This window comes from Loxodonta africana, chromosome 11, assembly GCF_030014295.1.
Source record: "Loxodonta africana isolate mLoxAfr1 chromosome 11, mLoxAfr1.hap2, whole genome shotgun sequence".
Lineage (NCBI taxonomy): Eukaryota > Metazoa > Chordata > Mammalia > Proboscidea > Elephantidae > Loxodonta > Loxodonta africana.
Window position 1 is genome coordinate 100,257,120 of NC_087352.1, and position 21,598 is coordinate 100,278,717.

General features: G+C 39.3%; 1 protein-coding gene across 3 annotated transcripts in view; it reads left to right on the forward strand.

The window, feature by feature from the left end:
- Positions 1-21,598, forward strand: part of PTPRM (protein tyrosine phosphatase receptor type M) — a 943,724-nt gene that overhangs the window by 593,676 nt on the left and 328,450 nt on the right. For all 3 annotated transcript variants that reach the window (XM_064294704.1, XM_064294702.1, XM_064294703.1), the window contains exons 10-11: positions 2,528-2,729; positions 7,879-7,981. In XM_064294704.1, the coding sequence (XP_064150774.1) occupies positions 2,528-2,729; positions 7,879-7,981 (305 nt within the window). The remainder of the gene's footprint in view (positions 1-2,527; positions 2,730-7,878; positions 7,982-21,598) is intronic.

Below are 21,598 nucleotides of genomic sequence, written 5' to 3' on the forward strand. Positions count from 1 at the left end.
GAACAGATGAGAAGATTAGCTTAGGCCTGGTAGGCAGTTTTCGTTACAGAAGGGAGGGAAAGTTGCTGAAGAAACGGAAGACTGCTGATATGGAAGGACAAGCCAGAGTGGTAGCCAGAGGGAGTCAGAAGGAAGGGATGTTCACATGAAATTGGTAGCCAGAGGGAGTCAGAAGGAAGGGATGTTCACATGAAATGGTTCAGGAATAATTTATAGGAACTGGTGACTGACAAAACACAGCAGACAAGAAGGACATCACAGACCAAAATATAATTTGAAAGAGGAGGAATTTTGGCCAAAATGAAAAAATGAGAAGGGAAGTTGGTTGAGAATAATAAACAGTTCAGTCTCATCCATGGTAAGTTGGAAGTGTGTTGTTAATTGCCGTCTAGTGCGCTCTGACTCGTGGCGACCTTATGTATATAACAGAATGAAACGTTGCCTGCTACTGGGCCGTTTTCATGATTATTGGTGTGTTTGAGTGTATTGTTGCTGCTACTGTGTCAATACATCTCATTGAGTGTTTCCTGTATTTTCACTGACACTCTGCAAAACATGATGTCTTTTCTAGCAATTGGTCTCTCCGGATAACATATACAAAGTAGTGAGCGGAAATCTTGCCATCCTTACTTCTAAGGAGCATTCTGGTTGTATTTCCTCTAAGACTGGTTTGTTTGCTCTTTCAACAGACCACGGTATATTTGATATTCTTTGCCAACACATTTCAAGCCCATCGGTTTTTCTTCTGTCTTCCTTTCTTGTTACCTAGCTTTTGCATGCATATGAGGCAGTTGAAAAGACCATTGCTTGGATCAGATGCACCTTAGTCATCAAAGTGACATCTTTGCTTTTTAAAACTTTAAAGAAGTCTTTTGGCACTGATTTGCCCAATGCGATATGTCATATGACTTCTTGACTGCTAGAAGTTGGAGTGGTACTCATGTACAAATAAGTGTTCAGTTTGCAGACAAAAATATATATCTGAGGTTCAAGGATAGTTAGGACCAAATTTACACTAAATTAGAGCTTGTAGTTTCTAAAAGTAGGCTTTCTCATGGCAGTCTGATAGCTGATGTTCTGAGTAGAGATGTTTATAAAGAAATAAAAGCCTAGAATTATAGGTAGCCCTATGTTAGCAGTTACTATAATTACACAGCATCATAACTGTTGGATTGTTCATTTCTTTCCCCACCAGACTGTTACCTCCTTCAAGGCAGGTGTGGTATCTGAATTGCCATGTGCGATCCCAGTGCTTGGGCACATCAAAGGTGCCGGGTGAAACGCTTTGAATGGGTAAATGAAGGAATGGACAGATTTTGTGGGAGCCAGGCTGCTGTCAGAATTTAGATGTGCCTCTTCTGAACGACCCTCTTCCTGAGGAGTATCAGGATGAAGGACCCAGTAAAAAACCCCAGCACCCGCTGTTACGTTGCTGAAATCCCTTCATTGCAGCTGTGTGGGAGATAAGGCCTTGTCCCTGCTTGACTCCGAGTAGCCTTGGGAGAGAAGTCTGAGAGGGTTAACCGCAGGCACCCTGCTTGCCCAATAACATCAGGCTCTGCCATGATTAACATATACAGCAAACATTTTCAAACCAAAGCTTAGTTGATCCAATCTAAATATTCTTTCAGAGAGGTCTTCTTAATTGTAATGACATGGTATAAATACAAGAAGAAAGAATGTCAGTTATCACTTTGTATAATAACAGTGTTAGTGCTCATGTGCATAAATTATAGGTAAGTTTACCTGCTTAAAAGCAAGTGCTCGGTTTTGCAATTCAAAACTTTGGAATGTGCCATATTTAAAAATTATGTCATTATAACCAGTAGAAGTCAGTAATCACCACTAAAAGTTAATGTTCTTGAATAGTTGATGAACTACTCATATGGAAATTCTTTTAAAAAGTCATTTGAAAGGGAAAAATTTAGAGGTATGTATGTTACATTTAGGAAACCCTGGTAGTGTAGTGGTTAAGTGCTGTGGCTGCTAACCAAAAGATTGGCAGTTCGAATCCACCAGGCGCTCCTTAGAAACTCTGTGGGGCAGTTCTACTCTGTCCTATAGGGTCGGTATGAGTCGGAATCGATTCAACGGCAGTGGGTTTGTTTTTTGGGTTTTTATGTTACGTTTATCTTTCCACATTGTACACCCATCCAACTTGCACTGAGTATCAGCTCCTTATCCATTTTGGCTAGTTGTGTGTTTTGTTCTGAATCAAATATAACAATTTCACCAACTGATATTTTGAAAGCAGACAACTTCAAGGCATTAGCTTAAACCTGAACTCATCCTTTGTATTCTAGTCTACTGGCTTTAAGTTCCTCTGTCTATAAAAGGAATAGCTCATAACTGTTTTGGCTGAGTTCCTATGCCCTTTCTCTGGATTCGGGACTTGAAGAGTCTAAGTGAGTATGAGAGCTTATCATCAAGTGTCTGACAGCGCATACATCAGAAGGGTTTATTGGATAAAGATGCCGTCTTGATCTATCTGCTCCAGATGTTTTATTACATTTTTGTTTTTTTGCAGATCACCTACAAAGCAGTCAGTTGCTTTGACCCAGAAATCGATTTATCCAATCAAAGTGGAAGAGTTTCAAAACTGGGAAACGAAACCCATTTTCTGTTTTTTGGACTGTATCCAGGGACCACATACTCCTTTACCATCCGGGCCAGCACAGCTAAGGGTTTTGGACCTCCAGCAACAAACAAATTCACCACCAAAATATCAGGTAACATTGTAAATTCATGAGTTGTGTCTTTTATTAGAAATTACATCTCTGTACGTTTTCATTCTCGTCATCAAGTACGTGAAGCTTGCCCAAACTAACATGTTCTTAATCAAATTAATACCTCTGGATGCCTAAATTGGATGCCTAAAAATCAGATTCATGGAATTAAATGAAATACTAAAAATATTTGTGATTTGGGAATATGAGATCCTTATGTTTTAGGGTGTGGCCACTGTTTTAGCAGTTGCACTGGGGGACTTGGGTGTGAGGCAGAAGGTTCTCTTCGGTGCACTCTCATTCCTCTGTGATCCCAAGTTTCTAAAGCAGTGGTTGGTATTGGGAAAATCTCTGTAATGAGCCATGAATGATTGAGAGCTCCGCAGAAAGCCAGCATGCTATGGAATCCCCTTCCAGAAGGATCTGCCTTCCCGGGGACCTCCCCTATTAGTAGTTTTGTGTCCTGAAGAGACAGGAGACACAGGGGGTGGTACCAGGCACCGATGGCCTCCAGCTCTTTGCTTTTGGAGACTCAATTATGCCATCCAACAAAAGACATATTTTGAGAAATATTTCTGGGCAAGTGCAACTGTGCAGAAAATGTCTTTGTGCTTCGGACTAGAGGAAATGAAGTTGCCATCTGGTATGGACTATGTAACAGCAATAAACACAATTCCATGGGCATTTTCTTTTTTTCACTATTTTCCTTTGGGTGTGAATAGAGAAGTATTTGTCTGAGTTTGGTGGGGGTAGATGGAATGGAGTGGGAAGTGGGGTGGGTATCCCTTTTAATCAGCCAAGGTTAGATAAAAATATGTAGCCTGATTTTTATACCAGTTGACCCTCATTTCTGGCTTTGTAACAGCTGCTGTTTGGAATTGAAGGAAGGGAAATACAAGTAGAACGTTCTACACTTTCTGCTAAGTTTTGAGAAAAGGAGATTTTGGAATTTTGTTTTTAAGCAATTATAACTAGAGATAATTTTTCATTGTGTAATGATTTTATTTACAAGCATAAACTTGTCTTGAAGTTTAATATACATTTGATATATAATATAAAGAATTATATTAAAGAATTAGGTTATAGGAACAATATGGACAGCTAGAAAAGAGGAAGAATAACTTGGGAGGTTAGAAAAAAATAGAAGTTAAAAAAAGGGCATAGATGTACAAATGGGTGAGTAGAAAAAGCAATTAACTTGAAATTAGAAAAGTTAAGTTCTAATTATAATTTTTCCACGTACTTCTCCCCTGACCTTGACCAAGTGATTTTCCCCCTGGATGCAAACTAAAGACCATAAGGTCTAGTATATGAATTTTTCATGGGGACTTAAAAAGGAAATGTGTGCCAATGGGCATGCCTCCAAGCAGATTTTTAAAAATATCCCGCTTGGACCCCACGTTTCAAAGGCTTTTACGTTAAAAAGGGTATTCTTTATTATTATTATGCTTTAGGTGAAAGTTTACAGCTCAAGTTAATTTCTCATACACAAACTTATGCACATATTGTTATGTGACACTAGTTGCAATCTCTATAATGTGACAGCACACTCCCCTTTCCACTATGGGTTTCCCGTGTCCCTTCAACCAGCTCCTGTCCCGTCCTGCCTTCTTATCCTGCCTCTAGACAGGAGCCACACAGTTGGTCTCGTGTATCTCCTTGAACTAAGAAGAACAGTCTTCACAAGTATTTTATGTTTTATAGTCCAGTCTAATCTTTGTCTGAAGAGTAGGCTTCGGGAAAGGTTTTAGTTCTGGGTTAACAGAGCTTAGGGGGTTCCTCCAGTTTCAGTCAGACCATTAAGTCTGATCTTTTTATGTGAATATGTGTTCTGCTCCACACATTTCTCCCACTCTGTCAGGGACTGTCTGTTGTGTTCCCTGTCAGGGCGGTCCTTGGTGATAGCCAGGCACCATCTAGTTCTTCTGGTCTCAGGCTGGTGGAGTCTCTGGTTTTTGTAGCCCTTTCATCTCTTGGGCTAATATTTCCCTTGTGTCTTTGGTGTTGTTCATTCTGCTTTGCTCCTGATGGGTTGGGACCAATTGATGGATCTTAGATGGCCACTCTCAAGCTTTTAAGACCCCAGACACCACTCACCAAAGTGAGATGCAGAATATTTTCTTAATAAACTTTGTTATGTCAGTTGACCTAGATGTCCCCTGAAATGATGGTCCCTAGACCCCAGCCCCAGCTACACTGTCCCTCAGTGTTTGGTTGTGTTCAGGAAACTTCTTAGCTTTTGGTTTAAAGGGTATTGTTTTAGAAAAAGAATAATTCATTTTTACCATTTTTATTAGACAAAAATTCTGATCAACATGAGACTGACTACCGTTACCACACCATGTCAATATAATTCTGTCTAAAAGCAAAGAAACTTGACATCATAGTTAGCCTATGTAGGCTCATCAAGAATAACTATATGATTTCTGTAGTTTATAAAGAAATTATAGTCTTTGGGCCTCATTCTCTACTTTCATAGACCTAAGATAGAGAACTAGGTGGTATATAAAGTGTAATTCTGTGTTATAAATTGGAGTTAATTTGTAATGGAATTTGAATTAATTTTTAGTACTGAGAAAATCTCATAGATAAAACTGGGAAATATCCAATATCTTTTTTTTTATATGTAAGATGATTTCAAAAGCTATACGTAAGATGATTTCAAAAGCTATATGTGAGAAATGGTCTCTGGCTTTCTCATCAGCCTTCTCTACTTGGGAGTTGTAAAAGACCTCATGCCCTCATGTCACACCCTCCATCAAGTGATTTGTTCTGTATGTGGTGGTGGCGCCATGACTAAGGAGCTCTGTTGTTACCGTATCCTAATAACACTTAAGAATCTAGGGAAGAAGATAGAGCTGGAAGATGTTCCAAAAACCAAACCCACTGCTGTTGAGTCAATTGCGACTCGTAGTGACCCTATAGGTCAGAGCAGAACTGCCCCATACAGTTTCCGAGGCTGTAAATCTTTATGGAAGCACACTGCCACATCTTTCTCCCACAGAGCAGCTGGTGGGTTCAAACTACCAACCTTTTGGGTAGCAGCCGAGTACATTAACTGTACCACCAGGGCTCCTTTGGAAGACATTATACTGAGTGAAATAAGTCAGTCACAAAAGGACAAGTATTGTTTGACCTTTCTTATATAAAAAGACACAAAAAAGGCAAATATATAGAGAACAAAGTTTGTAAGTATAGGTTACCAGGGGTGGGAGGGAGACAAAAAGAGGGAGGGGGGGTTAATGGTAATTGAACTATTGTACTGATTAAGGGTGAGTTTGTACAACTGGTTATTGTAATTGCTGTCAATAAGTTGTATACCTGGAAAAAGTTGAATTGGCAAAAGTTGTGCGATAGATATATTTATAACAACAACAACGACAAAAAAAAGAATAGCTGCTCAGACTGCTTATGTACAACCAAAAAACCTCATGGGATGTGGTTCCTTGGTTTGGAGCTTTAGGGTCATGGTTTCATGGGGCATCCAGTTAATTAGCCTAATAACATGCATAGTGCTTCTGTTCTACCTCCTAGTTTGTTGGCTAATGCCCAGGGTCTTAAAAGCTTGCAAGCAGCCATCCAAGGCCCAACAATTGGTCTCTCTTCACCCAGAGCAACTTAGGAAGAAGGAGCAGCAGGAATAGAAGGAGGGTGTGCAATGTGTGACTAATTGCCTCCATGACCAGCTGCCTCCTTTGCCATGAGACCAGAAGAACTGGACCGGGCCCAGTACCATTACTGATCATTTTGACCAAAGATTCTATCTGATCAAAAGGGGAAAAATGTAGAACAGAATTTGAAATTCTTACAAACTTCAGACTTTCTGGAGCCATGACGGTCGGATGAACTCATGAAACTATTGCCCTGAGACAATCTTTTTACTTTAAACCAAAAATATCTCCTGAAGCCTTCTTAAAACCAAACAATAGTTTAGCTTGCACTAGTAAAAAAGGCCTGCCTTGAGCATTATGCTCTTTTAAGAACTATCTATATGGGATCAAATTGACAACAGCAACTCAAAAGATTAGATGGGAACCTTAGAGGGTGGTGAGGTTATGTTAATGAGGGAAGAATAACTCAGAAAAAAAGGGTGAGAATTGTTGTACAACCTGAAGAATGTAATCAGTGTCACTAAACGGTGCATAAAAAAAAAAAGGAGTCTAGAGCAGAAAGAATGTCATAAAATGGCCCTGGAAACAGGACTCATACTAGGAAGAGAGCTAACATTTGTAGAATTGTATGTGCCTGGCTCTTCATATCTGTTATCCCTTTTGATTCCCACAGTAACCTAGGGGGTAGTTTCCCATATCTTTAAAGAGTAAACCAAAGTTCCAGAGATAAAATTAATGTGCCTAAGTTCCTCTGGGAGGCTTGGTGGCGCAGTGGTTAAGAGTTCAACTGCTAACCAAAAGGCTAGCAGTTGGAATCCACCAGCCACTCCTTGGAAATCCTGTGGGACAGTTCTACGCTGTCCTGTAGGGTCCCTATGAGTCAGAAACAAGGGCAGTGGGTTTTTTTTTTTGTTTTGTTTTTTAAGCCCTTGTGACTGGTTAAAACAAAGATAAAGCTCGAGCCCTTTTTTCTTCAATTCCTGTCTTCTCGACTGCGATACTCTACCTGAGAGCCTGTGAGTTGTCACGGAGCCCAGCAAGCCACTCTGACTCTCACAGCCTGAATCTTTGGTAAATGAAAAACCTTGTCCTAGGTGGAAGAACTGTAAAGTTCATTTTTATGATCCTAGAGATTATTTTTTAAATATGCCTTAAATACAGCATAACACAAAATGTAAACATTTTCTGAAGCGATGTCCTACAAATAGAAAGTACACAAATTACCAGTATAAGTGCAGTTTTTTACCACACCCATTTAGCCAGAACCCAAATCAAGAAATGCAGTATTCCTTGCACCTCAGAAGCCCCCCTCATGTCATCTCCCAATTAAACCTCAAGGTCAACAAGGTCAGTATCCACTTACATTAGCAGTTTTCGCTCATGTTCTATGGAGGGGGTATAGGTCAAGTTTTTCTTGGTTAGCTGATAACTGCAATTTCAACTAAGTGCTCTGTGTTCTTCATGTTCTTCGTAAAAGAAAGGGGAGAGGAAACTGAAAAGATGAGCTGAAGTAATGAGTCTCCATCCTATGCCTTTTCCAGCACCTTCCATGCCAGCTTATGAACTGGAGACACCTCTGAATCAAACTGACAACACTGTAACGGTCCTGCTGAAACCTGCGCAGAGCAGAGGTGCCCCTGTCAGGTAGGCAGGAAGGGAGGGGGTGGCGGGCCCAGAGGGAAGTCAGAATCAGATGGATTCATGTCTGCAATGTGTGTTCTGAGAATTTGCTACAAACCTCAGTCAGTGTGTAAACCTGTATCTTTACCAGCTCTAATTAAAAGAAACAAGAGGAAAAGGAAAGTGTTTTGATGTGCCCTGTTCAAGTATTGTTTAAAGGGTTTGACTCTGATGCAAACGTGGTTGTCCTTTGAAGATCAGAAACCAAGCCCCAGTCTGCCCAGTAGGTGGCCTGACTTCTAAAGGGTGATTGCTTGCTACAGTTTAGGAATCCAAGGGCAGATGACCTTTTTGTCCTGAGCCATTTTCCTTAAATGGATCTTCATTTTCTATTTACCTGGGCTATAAAGTCAGTTAACTTTTAGTAAATTGCCTAATTTTTTCAATTGAATATGTGATGTATAATTATTTTTAAAAGAAAGAGAAAGAAACACGATTGGAAAGACCACTGTGAAGTCTGTATTTGAACTGATTTAAGTTTATTTGAGTCGGAATCGACTCGACTGCACTGGGTACTGGGGTTAAGTTTATTACCAACATCTAGGCCCCATTTCTCATTCCATGATGATTTGTATAGCTTAAAAATTACAAAGTGTAACTTGTACAATAAATGATAAATTTATTCTTCCCACCAAGGGGCAAAAAATGCCTGAATAACTCTTGAGTATGAACTTGTCATAAGCTCATTAAATTTCTACTTGTTTCAGAGCGAATTTGGATCTTTTACCTTCGAATTATCAGAATAGATTCTCTCCCAAGAAACCAATTACTTTGAATAGCTTACTCCAAGGAAATATTTACATTCATAATTAAAGCTGTATAGAGATTGTTTCTATGTTTCTTTTGTAGAATTTGATTTCACTAACCTTTTGAAACCTGGCTATATTTGATCAACGTTTCTACTAGAGTACCCCAGGCAATAAGCTGGACTTCTTCCTACTACTTGACAAAATATATGCAAGCCTTAATTCATAAAGTCAGACTAAAAAAAGAAAGTATTCATTGATAGTGAAGTCAGATTTGGGTGGAATCCCAGACATTTTATTTGAAAAATCTACAAAATTTTATGACATAACTTTTATTCTGTTGAATTACTCAGTGTGGTAGCTTATGTACGGGATTTAGGCTAGAGTCCCTGGGTGTTGTAAACGGTTAAGTGCTCCAATGCATCCAGACTTGCCTTAGAGGAAAGGTATGGTGATCTACTTTAAAAAAAATCAACCACTGATAACTGTAGGGGGCACAGCTCTACTCTGTCACACACGGGATTGCCACGAGTTAGAATAGACTGGAGGGCAACTGGTAACTCGTGGTTACTTTTATACATTTCGAATTATTTCGGACACTCTGGGGCTTCTACCAGTTTGCTCATATAGATGTCATCAGGCCTTCTGTTGTCTATAAAAATCCAGGTTCAAATGCTTGTCAGAGTATCCCAAATGCACACAGACATCATATCACCATCGGGCCCACTCCCTGAGTCTGCTGCTATTTCAGTTCATGTGATCACAGCTGTCAGAATGCCCATTTCCAAGCCTAGCACTTCTCTGCTTTCATTAAACATCATCTAGTTATTGGCTAAACACTCATTTAATTTGTCAGGGTCACTTTGAATTCTGCCTCTATTATTTGTTAGCATCTTCAAATTAATAAATGTATTACCTGTGTTCACCATCCAAGTCACTGCCGATGAGTAGTCCATACTGCTGTAACCAAGGTCAGTGGTGTAGACACACTGTTCTGTGAACAGGACAGGAAAGCCCTCTACAGAGATCACCTTTGCTGGAAGGGTGCCTGTCTTCAGTCAGTAAATTTTCTTGGCATGGATTTGAGAGAGGAAATTATTGCGATCTTACCTCTCAAAAAGATTTCTTTTTATATTATTATTATTATATTTCAGAAAAGTGAGTGTTCTCCTAAAAGGACTCATGTAGTACACCATAATGGGACTGATTATCTATTGAATAGATGTAAGACCAATATATCTAGAAAGACTAATTTGGGAAAAAAATGTCTATAGTACTATCAAACTAAATGGGGTATATTAAAATTTCAAGATTTTCATTTAACGTTTAGAGAAATAAGAACTCTGATTAGGGAATCGTGGGGACCTAAAATATAAAGCCGTAATGTAGATTAAAACGTTTGAACACATCTGGAAATTTGCAGAATGCATATGTAATCAAGCTGCAATACAAGAAAGCTTTTCCCAAAAGATAAGATAAATACTAGAAGAAAGTAGAAATTAAAGTGAACATCTGTTTGCTTTCCTGGATTTTGCACGGTGTTATGTGTTCAAAAATGCTGTCATTGTGTGATTTCCAAAACCTGTTCTTTCAATTGATTTGATTTTTTTAATCCATATTCATTGGTGTTGAAAATTCAGTTGTACTTCATTTATGCACTTCAGTAAGTAAGGTGGTTGTGTATTGATTCCACCACAAACCCTCAGCTTGATTAATGCAGATTCTTGAAATTGCACTAAATGCTCAACGTAAATGATTGTGGTCTTTTTATTGATCTGCACATCGGTTCTGTCACATAAAATTATTTAAATCTTGAGATGGTTAGGAAGAACACAAATTCCATCATTCCATCTAGTAAACAGGCCCCTAGGACATGGAATTTTAATGTCCTTTTTTTTTTTTTTTTCTTGAATAAGACAGGGAAAAGCTTAATTTTCTTTTCCTCCCTTAGAATCACCTCATTTCTCTGACTTCTCCACTCCACTGTTGGTTACATGCAGACATAATCCAGCAGAGAAAACGGTTGTAATTTGGCAGTAACAGAGCAGCTGTAAATAAAGAATGAGTTTTACCAAACTGTTGTGCTTTTCTTGTGCTAACAAAAATGCTTTCTGTGATTATATTCTTGTGATATATACATATATAATCTATCGTGTGCAATGTCCCTCATTAATGATGTTTTATATCTCCTAATGGGTTATAGCTTGAAACTCAATCACATTTTTGTGCTTTGAAGATACTGTCTTCAAATGACTGTCATTTTTGTTCTTTAGGCATTATTGTTTTCATTTGTCCATAAAAGTTTTAGAGGTATATGTCTTCTTAGTTAAAAAAAAAAGTGCTCGAATATGTTAGCTAAATGTTCTGCTATTCATTTCAGTGAAATTTTAATAGAGAACCATTTTAAGTACTCATTCTTTGATTTATCCATTTGGAAAAAAACTACTTAGTGGAGAAAACATCTATTATAGCTGTATATCTCTTTCATGATCGAATTATTTTTTGTTGTGAATTTTTTTGTTGATAGAATGGTAACTGATTATGCTGTTTGTCCTCACAGTCGAATGCTTCCTTAACAGTTATCTATAAAAAGCAACTTATAAACAGTTTCTGTTGCTGAGAATCAGAGCAACAATCTTAATAGTAATAAGAACATTGCTGTGTTATGAATAGGTAGGAGATAGAGGTATAAGGAATGGAAGAGATGTTTGCCTTCCTTTTTTTAAGGACATATTTTTTTTATTGTAGGCCTTCATAAGGTTTAAATGAGGAGGAAATACTATGTTAGTAAAAGGCAAGCATAAATGTTTTATTCATCCAAAATATTTCTAATTAAAGAAGAAAGACTTATAGAACAACTATAGTTTCATGTATAAATCAGGAGTTTATTTTTATACAGGAATTCCAAATTTTTATTACGTTGATTTTGCCAAGACTTCATTATCGCGGTAGACTTCACAAACGTCTGCTGTTTGCTTTTACTCTTCTCTGTCATTTTCCTTATGCGGCATTGCCTTATGTAGTTAACTAGAAAAACATGTACAGTTATCAAAACCTCATTGTTAACTTCTAATATTTCCTGGTTGATTCAAGCTACTCATCAAATATTCTTTTGTAAACAAATTAGACAGAAGATCAAAGCTATATTAAGGGTGCATTTTCCTCATTATCCAGCTCTTTGTCCTCTTAAGAAACCCATGCTATATCCTTGGAATGAGGTGAAGAACAAGTTCAGATTCTACCGAAGAAAAACAGTAAAGCAGTTGACTTTATCTTTTTAAAAATTGTTTCAATTTCAAAGAATGATGGGTTAGACCCAAGAGCTGTCTGGGAAATAAGGTATCGTCTCCTTGTGGGCTTCAGTCCATGCCCAGGCACCCAGCGTTTGTGTGAGGGTGGCTCAGCATAGGAGTGTCAGTCAGTCTGGGAAACCCATCACCTCAGACAGGAACTGAAACAAAGCTTTAACAGTAAAAGCAAGGAAAGAGATAATTATTGTTAATGAAACACAGGAGATAATCACGCACTTGTTTTTAAAAGTTTCCTGTGTTAGAAATTATAGTTTTTGGCATACAGCTGATCGTGGCTTAGAAGCTGGATGTTACGAAGTTGTTGTTAGTTGCCGTTGGGTCAACTCCGACTTGATGGCGACCTTGTATATAACAGAACGAAACGTTGCCAGTCCTGTGCCATCTTCATGATCAGGTATTTTAAAAACTTTTTAACACTCATTTGTTTCCCTTTCTGTAAGTCCAAGGGGAAGAGTCCTTATGGTACATAGCATGAGCATTTGTTATAAATCATTACTGCTAGAGTTATGTTTCTTAAAAACGCATTTGGTCACATCACTCTTCCTCTTAAACTTTTAAACTGTGAAGCTAAGCTTCCTCGGCATGGGCTTTGGTACCATTTGCCATCTGAACTATGCCCACCTCTTAGTCCACATTCTTTATGCCATCACTTCCTTCCCAGACCTGGAGCTTCGCAGTCTATTAACCACCTTCTTTAGTTTCTAACATTCTCTTCTCCTTCATCATGCAAGGAGCCTTTGAGCGCGCTGTCACTTCTGACAAGGACTTGGTTCCCTTTTTCTTCCTGAGGTATTCCTTTCATCCTGCAAAGCTCAGCCAGATATCCCTACCCCCTGCTGGCTTCTCTGCCCCCTTCCAGGCAGAGCTAATCACTCCCACTTTGGGGTAACCAAGTTATTCACACTTAACTTGTTATTGCAGTTATGAGTAAGGCAGCGACTATGTCTGACTCATTTTTGCATCCCCAGCAGTAATCAATAAATGTTCTACATTCTACTGTGGGGAGTAGTGTCTGAGGTTTTAAAAGCCTATGAGCAGCCATGTAAGATATTCCACTGGTCTTACCCCTTCAAGAGCAAGGGACAATGAAGAAAACTAAAGACACAAGGGAAAAATTAGTCCAAAGGACTAATGGACCACATCTACCATGGCCTCCACGAGACTGAGTCCAGTACAACTAGATGGTGCCTGGCTACCACCACTGACTGCTCTGACAGGGATCACAATAGAGGATCCCAGACAGAGTGGGAGGAAAATGTAGAACAAAATTCTAACTCACAAAAAAAGACCAGACTTACTGGCCTGACAGAGACTGGAGAGACCCCGAGAGTATGGCCCCAGACACCCTTTTAGCTCAGTAATGAAGCCACTCCTGAGGTCCACCCTTCAGCCAAAGATTAGACAGGCCCATAAAACGAAACAAGACTGAAGGGGCACACCAGCCCTAGGGCAAGGACTAGAAGATAGGAGGGGACAGGAAAGCTGGTAAAAGGGAACCCAAGGTCGAGAAGGGAGAGTGTTGACGTGTCGTGGGGTTGTTAACCAATGTCACAAAACAGTATGTGTACTAACTGTTTAATGAGAAACTAGTTTGTTCTGTAAACCTTCGTGTACCAAAAAAAAACCAAACCCAGTGCTGCAGAGTTGATTCCCACTCATAGCGACCCTATAGGACAGGGTAGAACTGCCCCATAGAGTTTCCAAGGAGCGCCTGGTGGATTCAAACTGCAGACCCTTTGGTTAGCAGCCGTAGCACTTAACCACTACGCCACCAGGGTTTCCTTCGTGTACAGTACAATAAATTTTTTTTTAAAAGGCACACAAGACTCCATGTAGAACATTCATGGTATACTTTTAATAAAGGTACATTATAGCTTATGAAGGTACAGCAGGAGAAGGAGAGAGAAGGTGAGCATCAGGGGCCCAAGAGACTACCAGGCATAACTCCCACAGTCCTTTCTTATTTGCACAGGACACATCTTCTCTCGGAATTGTGAACCACCAAGCTTTGTATGATAAATTTTAGTTCATTGTATGAGACAGAAGTGACCAGTTGGGTCCTTTATGCTACCCTGCCCACATAACGAAGCCAAGTATCTAAGATGTTACACCAGGTATATGCTGTTAATAAAGAAACTGGCCTTAAATGCTAACAGGGAAGGTAGAGGGTTCAAACTTGAAACCGCACATTATTAATAATTAAATATTACTTCACCGCTATCTTGGCCCAGAGTCAGTACCAGACTTCCAGGCATCCCCAGAGATAACAATGGAGCTATCATAACTTAGGAGAAGGAATCCAAATGGAAATTATTTCAGTTACTGAGTATATCTACATTCTGAGACAAGGGAAATAACACAGGATGATTGCATTATCCTGTTGGATCCATTGTAAGAAGAACTGAGGACAAGTCTTTACCTAGTACTCTTCTGGGTACCATGGTTGTGTTTTAGGTCTCCAGGCATTAGTGTCAGTTTAAAATGATTATATAATAACATTTAGAATATCCAGATATTTCTCTTTCACCAAAATACAAGCACCATCGTATGTGAACGCTGTGTAACTCTAGTTAAGAAATCACAGCTGGACATGCAGTTGAAAATGAAATCTATTTCTGATATATTTTGAGATAAACTGATGTATCACAAAGGTGCTTAACAATTAGAAGAGAGATGCCATAAGAAATGCTCGGAGGAAGAACTTGGAATGTGTAGGTTGAGAATGCATTAGACTTTTCAGAAAGAAAAAAAAATCATGAATAGTACCTCAAAGCAAGCTATTTTATGGACCTAGGGGTGTGATACAGGTCTATTGTCAGGTCCACCTTCATGATCTTTCTGGGATGGTCAGGATTGGGGCCACTGCTCTCTAGTCAATTCTGCTAGGTAATATACTCAATTTATGACTTTTTGGGGCTCTCAGGGTAGCAGTACCATTATCATCTTTTTCTCCCCGCCCCCCCCCATCTATTCTATTGATAAACAGAACTGTGGTCTTGTGAATAAAGGAAAAAAAAAATGCTAAATATAAAGGAAAAATTTTTTTTTTAATTGTCTTTTTCCTTTATCCACAAAGTTGAAGCAATTTTAAGATCACTCTGATTCTTTAGGGCATACTTATTTACCACATGAGCAGATTAAAACCAATATTGAAGCATTCAGATAACTCACACCTTTCAGGGCCTGTTATAAGCTAGGAACTCTGCTAGGAACTGTATGGACGCCCACATTCTAAGGAGGAGTCGGCATGGAAACAGCCGTGTAGCGTAATGCAGTGACTTCTGCAGTAAAAGGCATGGAGAAATGGGGTGGTGATGCTGGGAAACTATCTGTGCTTTTGTTGGGCTGGGAGTTAGGATCGGATACTTCATTGAACCAAACCCACCTACTGCTGTTGAGTCAATTTCAATTCATAGCAACCCTATAGGACAGAGTAGAACTGCCCAATAGGATTTCCATAGAGTGGCTAGTGGATTCAAACTGTCGACCTTTTGGATAGCAGCTGAGCTCTTAACCACTGCACCACCAGGGCTCCTGCTTCACTGAACGGTTTTGTAAAAAGTCGCAGCTCTTTAAAATAGAAATATGTATGTGTGTGTCAAAAAAAAATGTCATTGATCTGATTCCGACTCTCAGCCACCTTATAGGACAGAATAGACCTGCCCCATAGGGTTTCCAGGGATCATCTGGTAGATTCAAATTGCCAACATTTTGGTTAGCAGCCGAACATCACCAGGGCTCCATATGTGTGTGTGTGTGTCTGTGTGTTTTCAAACACTGAATCTTACCAGGGCCAAGCTGAGTTTAACTTATGAAACAGTTGAAATACATCTTCTGCCTTTGCCATCGCTCCTTCTTCCTTTTTGTGCCCCAATCTCCACTTTCTGGTTCCTGCCTACCTAGTTTCTTTTTCTGAGACTTCAGTCCAAACACCTCAGCACCATGGCAGGCCTCTCCTGGCCTATTATCTGCCTCATGGAAACATTGAAGTTCTCCATCATTTCACCAAAGGATCAGACTCCGCCTTGCAAAATGGCAGATGATCTCATAAATGAAGACTTTCTGGTAGGTTCTTGGAAGAAGGTCAGAATGCCTTCACTGGTTATTGGTTCTAGAGCATGAAACCCTTTCACACTCCCAGCATGTGACTTTAGGATTGCGTTATGGTAGATAGATGGGCAGGGAACTGGTATCTATGGAGGCAGACAGCCATTTGTTGTTGTGTCACGCCTCAAACCATACTAGTGTGTGGTTTGTGTTGTCTCTATTCATAGGATCAGTTCTGGTTCTCTAGCTTTTCCTTTTTTAGTTTGCCTCATTTTACTCAAATCTGGTGTCGTGAAAAGTATAATTTTACATGGAAAATAAATTGAGGCTTTAATAGTTAATCTTTATAGGACAGCCAGTGGGAAATGTTGCTCTCATGGCTCAACACAGCTTAATGTAATACTCACCCTTTATGAAGCTAATTCTCAATTCACTTTCTTAAAAGAAAGACATTGTAGTTCAAGTGCCAATTTATGACCATTAAGTTGTTAGGATTGGTTATGTTAGAATTTACCCCCCAGATTCTAAAATTTGTCTTTGTAATCAGAATGGTTTGTCCAGGAGTTTAATCCTTGCTTAGAGGGTCCAGTTAAATAAGTGATTTGAAAATATTTGTATTACTTATTCATAAAAAGTTACTTTTTTATTGTATTTTCAGTAGTGTAAAACCTCACAAGCAATTTACCTGAAGATGCAAAGATTCTGCAATACAAATTTAAATGTAGCTTTAAGTTAGCCGAAATCAGTGTATCATTTCTAAATCTAAACAATGCATTCCCGTAAGTTAATAATGAACTACTTGATCTGTCAATAATTAATAATCAAGATCATTATGGTCTAAAATGCAAGCTAGTCTCAGGTGTTGTGCATAGCCTTCTAGGCAGGCGGGCTCATCTTTCCCCTGAGGCATATTCTAAGGAAGTAAATAGTCTAATATTCAAATGATAATTCTTTATACGTCACATAAACTGTGGGCCTAAATTTTAAAAACCAACACCATGATATAGGGAAAGAACATTTCTTGGCATTGGATAAACCTACTTTCAAATCCCACCTCTCTCTCTGACTAACTGTGTGACCATTTCAAATTTCTTTACATCTCTGAGCTTTAGGTTCATCATATTTCCAAAACATCTTTTCATGTGTTTGGTGGCCATTTGAATGTCCTCTTTGGTGAAATGTCTATTCATGTCCTTTGCCCATTTTATGAGTGTTTGTCTTTTTGTTGTTAAATTGTCAAAGTTTTTATATATATTTTTGTTATTAGATTCTTATCGAATATATGGTTTCCTAGTCCTTTTTAGAAGAAGGAAAAATGTGTTAATCAAAGCAACTGCTGACAGTATCACCGTTTAAAACTACATAAAATGCTAGAACACTAGAAATTGAAAAGCTAGCTTAGCAATGAATGATAATTTTATTGGAAATCATTATTTGTATGAATATTTTTAAATCCCAATTTTATGTGAGCAGCACAAACTTGTGGCCATTATTAGTCTCTCTTCTGGAAAAAGAAGGAAAAAAAAAAGGAAGATAATTTTTCTTCTTTTTCCACTTCTTTACAAGTACCTTCTGGGCCTTCCTCTTTTTTCTTTCTTTACTTCTTCTAACTACACTACCTTTTGCGCTGAACCTGGCTATGCTAGCGGCTTTCAAAATGATGATTTTATGTCTTAAGGTGTGTACGTTACCGCTACTGACTGAATGCTGCAACCCAAAAATGCTTCAGGGTCTTTGTTTATCACAAACCAGAGTGTGAAATGCTTCTCTCAGCTCCAAAGGGATGCTACTGGCATGCTTAATTCTGACTGGGGCCAGGGAAGACCAAGTTTTTGATCATACTATTTTTCACTCCTGTTATCCCGAAAGAAACCCATTCTTGTCTTTGAAAAGATAAATGTCTGAGATTGGAAATACAGATGACATGAAAGCCCTTGAGTGTGATTTACAGCAGAAGCCATACATTACACATGACCGGCTCCTTAGATGTGAGAGTAGAGTATGCTGTGTGTCCCCCACCATACTGACCAACAGCCCAAAGCCATTCCTCAGGGTGGATGGGGTATACATCAGATTGCATCTCATTTTCCCATAACAGTGTAGAAAGCTGTTTCTTTCCCTCCTTCACCTGGACTATCTGTAAATGTTAATGGTGGGATAAATTAGACGTGACTTCAGTTATAAACCTAGGGTACCAGAAGGTTGCAAATGACTGGAATTGAACAACGTATTACCACAGTTACGAACCTCAAAGCTGTCATGCCGTTTGCTCTCAGGCATTGTTAATCACAACTATTGATTCCAGGGAGTGTGAGGGATGAATTTCTAGAGGATTCCCGGTTAAGACTGATAGCCTCTGTGAGTGAGGATCCTGGAAATTTTGATAGAGGCTAGCTGAATTGCCCATAGATGCCTCACCTTCACTTTTTAAAGTGTTAAAATCGCATATATATGTGAGAAAAGATTGCAACTTCTAAGAGGCTGGTGAAGGGCAGGTGGTGAAAGTGACCAAGTATCCTCTCAGAGTCACAGGCTTTCGGAGCTGAAGAGAGGACCCAGCTACTTCTACACGTTACAGTGCTCATTAAGCCCATCTTTTGGGGGGCATACCCTGGTAGCATAGGGGTTAAATGCTACGGCTGCTAACCAAAAGGTCAGCAGTTCGAATCCACCAGGCGCTCCTTGGAGACTCTATGGGGCAGTTCTACTCTGTCCTGTAGGGTCACTATGAGTCGGAATCGACTCGACGGCACTGGGTGGGTTTTGGTTACCCATACAGTAAGCTTGCTTTATGGCCTTCTCTTCAGCAGGACATGTTATTTACCACTAATTATGAACAAAGTATGCGTTATAATTGCATGATATGAGAACACTAAAGCACATAGAAATCCTGGCATATGTCTTCTGTGTCATCCAGAATGATTTTAAGTATATTATTATGCCTGTGATGGTTACTTGTATTTAACTTCCAGCTACTTAAATTAATACTCAATTCTTCAACCTGTTAGGCAACAGAAAGATTAGGGAGTTATGCTTGTTTATTCCATATCTTTGATTCACTTTTGAGTTGTTATCCAACTATGTCCCAGTTTTCTACTTTTACCTACTAAATGTTTTCCCGCCCAGTGTCAGTATGGTTATTTTCTGCTCATGAGAAGTGATAAGAGCTCCCTCCAGTCATTAGTATCTAGTTAAAATGCTTGTTCTTTGAAAAGTGTCACAGGGAAGTGTAGGGTTGATCTGTTGCTCATTCATACAGCCTTCATTCGTTCACCCATTATCTATTGAACACCTATTACACTAAGTCTCTGCAAGGATTGTGGCAAACACTGTATAGGAACTTCAGAGTACTCTAAGAGCACATAACAGAAGGATGGAATCTCAGCAAGAGACCCAGGGAGTGTCTTGCTGAGAATGTGATATTTCAGCTGAAACCTGAAGGATAAGTAAGGAGTGACCCAGTCAGGGGGATGAAGGTTGGGTATAGGTCCACCAAGTAGAGGAGCAGCAGGCAAAGGCCTAGGATAAGAGAAGTTAAAGAGATGTAAACAGTGGTCATCTTAGTAAATAAAATTAAAACTGCACACAGTAATTGAGGCTTGACCAGATTCAGGAGTATTAGTTGGATTTATGTATTTAATGCTGAAATTGAGCATTTTCCTAGGTTAATCATTATGGAAAATGTATGTAAATGTAATAGGAAATGCAAACTGATCACAAAATTATATTCATAATTTAGTTTCTGAATATCATTCAGTACCTCAAACCTAATTAAGTGTGCAGTAAATGTTCATTGAATTGAACATTACCTTTTTCTTCCAAGCAGAAGTAATTATCACCTAAAACTTCTGTAGGTAAGAAACCAAAAAACCGGAACTCATTGCTACTGAGTCTATTCTAACTCATAGCAGCCCTGTAGGGCAGAGTAGAACTGCCCCATAGGGTTTCCAAGGCTGTAAATCTTTATGGAAGCAGACTGCCACATCTTTCTCCCACAGAGCAGCTGGTGGGTTTGAACTGCAGACCTTTTGGTTAGCCACTGAGCACTTAACAGCTGTGCCAGCAGGGCTCCTGTAGGTAAGAAGCTAAAGGCCTGATACTTCATTTTTTCTAGTCAGGAACAAGTAGGGTTATTAATTTATATTTGTATCCCTAAATTAAAGTTAAATACCACTGCCCTTCAAGATACCACAGAAGCATAAAAGAACATCCTACCTTTACCCTTGATCCAATCTGTTAGCATTTTTTTTAAGGAGAAGATTCGTTGAGAAAGACTACCTCGGATACCACACCTTAGAGCACACCTGATGTGGACTCGGAAGACTTGGAGTTATGCCCATGCCGTGCCACCGCTAACTGTATGACTGCCCTCCCAAAATACCTGTCAGCTTGGCTAGGCCACAATTCTTTGTATTGTGTGATTGTCCAACATTTTGTCATCCAATGTAATTTCCTTATATGTTATGAATCCTGTCACTGTGACATTAATGAGATGGGTTATCGGCAGTTATATTGGTGAGATCTACAAGATTAGGTTGTGTCTTAAGCCAATCTCTTTTGAGATATAAAAGAGAGAAACAAGCAAAGAGACGGGGAGGCCCCATACCTCCAAGAAAGCAGCACCAGGAGCGAGCATGTCCTTTGGACCCAGGGTTCCTTCACGGAGAAGCTCCTAGACCAGGAGAAGATTGATGACAAGGAACTTCCTCCAGAGCTGACAGAGAGAAAAGGTCTTCCCCTGGAGCTGATGCTCTGAATTTGGACTTGCGGTCTACTAGACTGGGAGAGAATGAATGCCTCTTTGTTAAAGCCATCCACTTGTGGTATTTCTGTTATAGCAGCACTAGATGACTAAGACGGTAAAGTTGACATTGAATACTTCTCCTGCCTGTCTCATAGAATTGTCATAAAGATTAATATATGTCAAAGTTCTTTGTAAACTAAAATGCTAAAAAAGGGTAAAACTGCAATATTGTCATTTGCTTAACAAACATGCTGACTATACTGCTACTCAGAATAGCTTTTATGCCTCATTTTCAGTAAGATGTTTATGGTTTCTAATCATTTTTGCCCTTTAAATGTCCTGTAAAACTATCAAAGTTTTAGAAGACCTTTTGTTTTGTCAGTTCATTGTAGCAATAAGGCCAGGCCTTGCTGGTGGAAGTAGTATGTAACAGCAGCTCTTTTCTGGGAAGGAAGGTGCAAAGGTGTCAGGAACCATGTAAAATGGACCCACAGCATGGAGTTTGAAGACTCTGAGCTTCAATCTTAGGTGTTACCTGCCTTGTAACCTTGGACAAGTTATGTAACTTTTCTGAATTTTATTTTCCCCATTTATTAGATGTGGTTAATAAAACCTACCTCAAACGGCCGCTAGGAGCTGGGAGAATGAGTGATGTGTTAGCAAAGCACTCAGGAGAGCATGTAATACAAGTGTTATCAGTCAGTGTGAAGCCTTGGTTAGTGCTGATGGTATT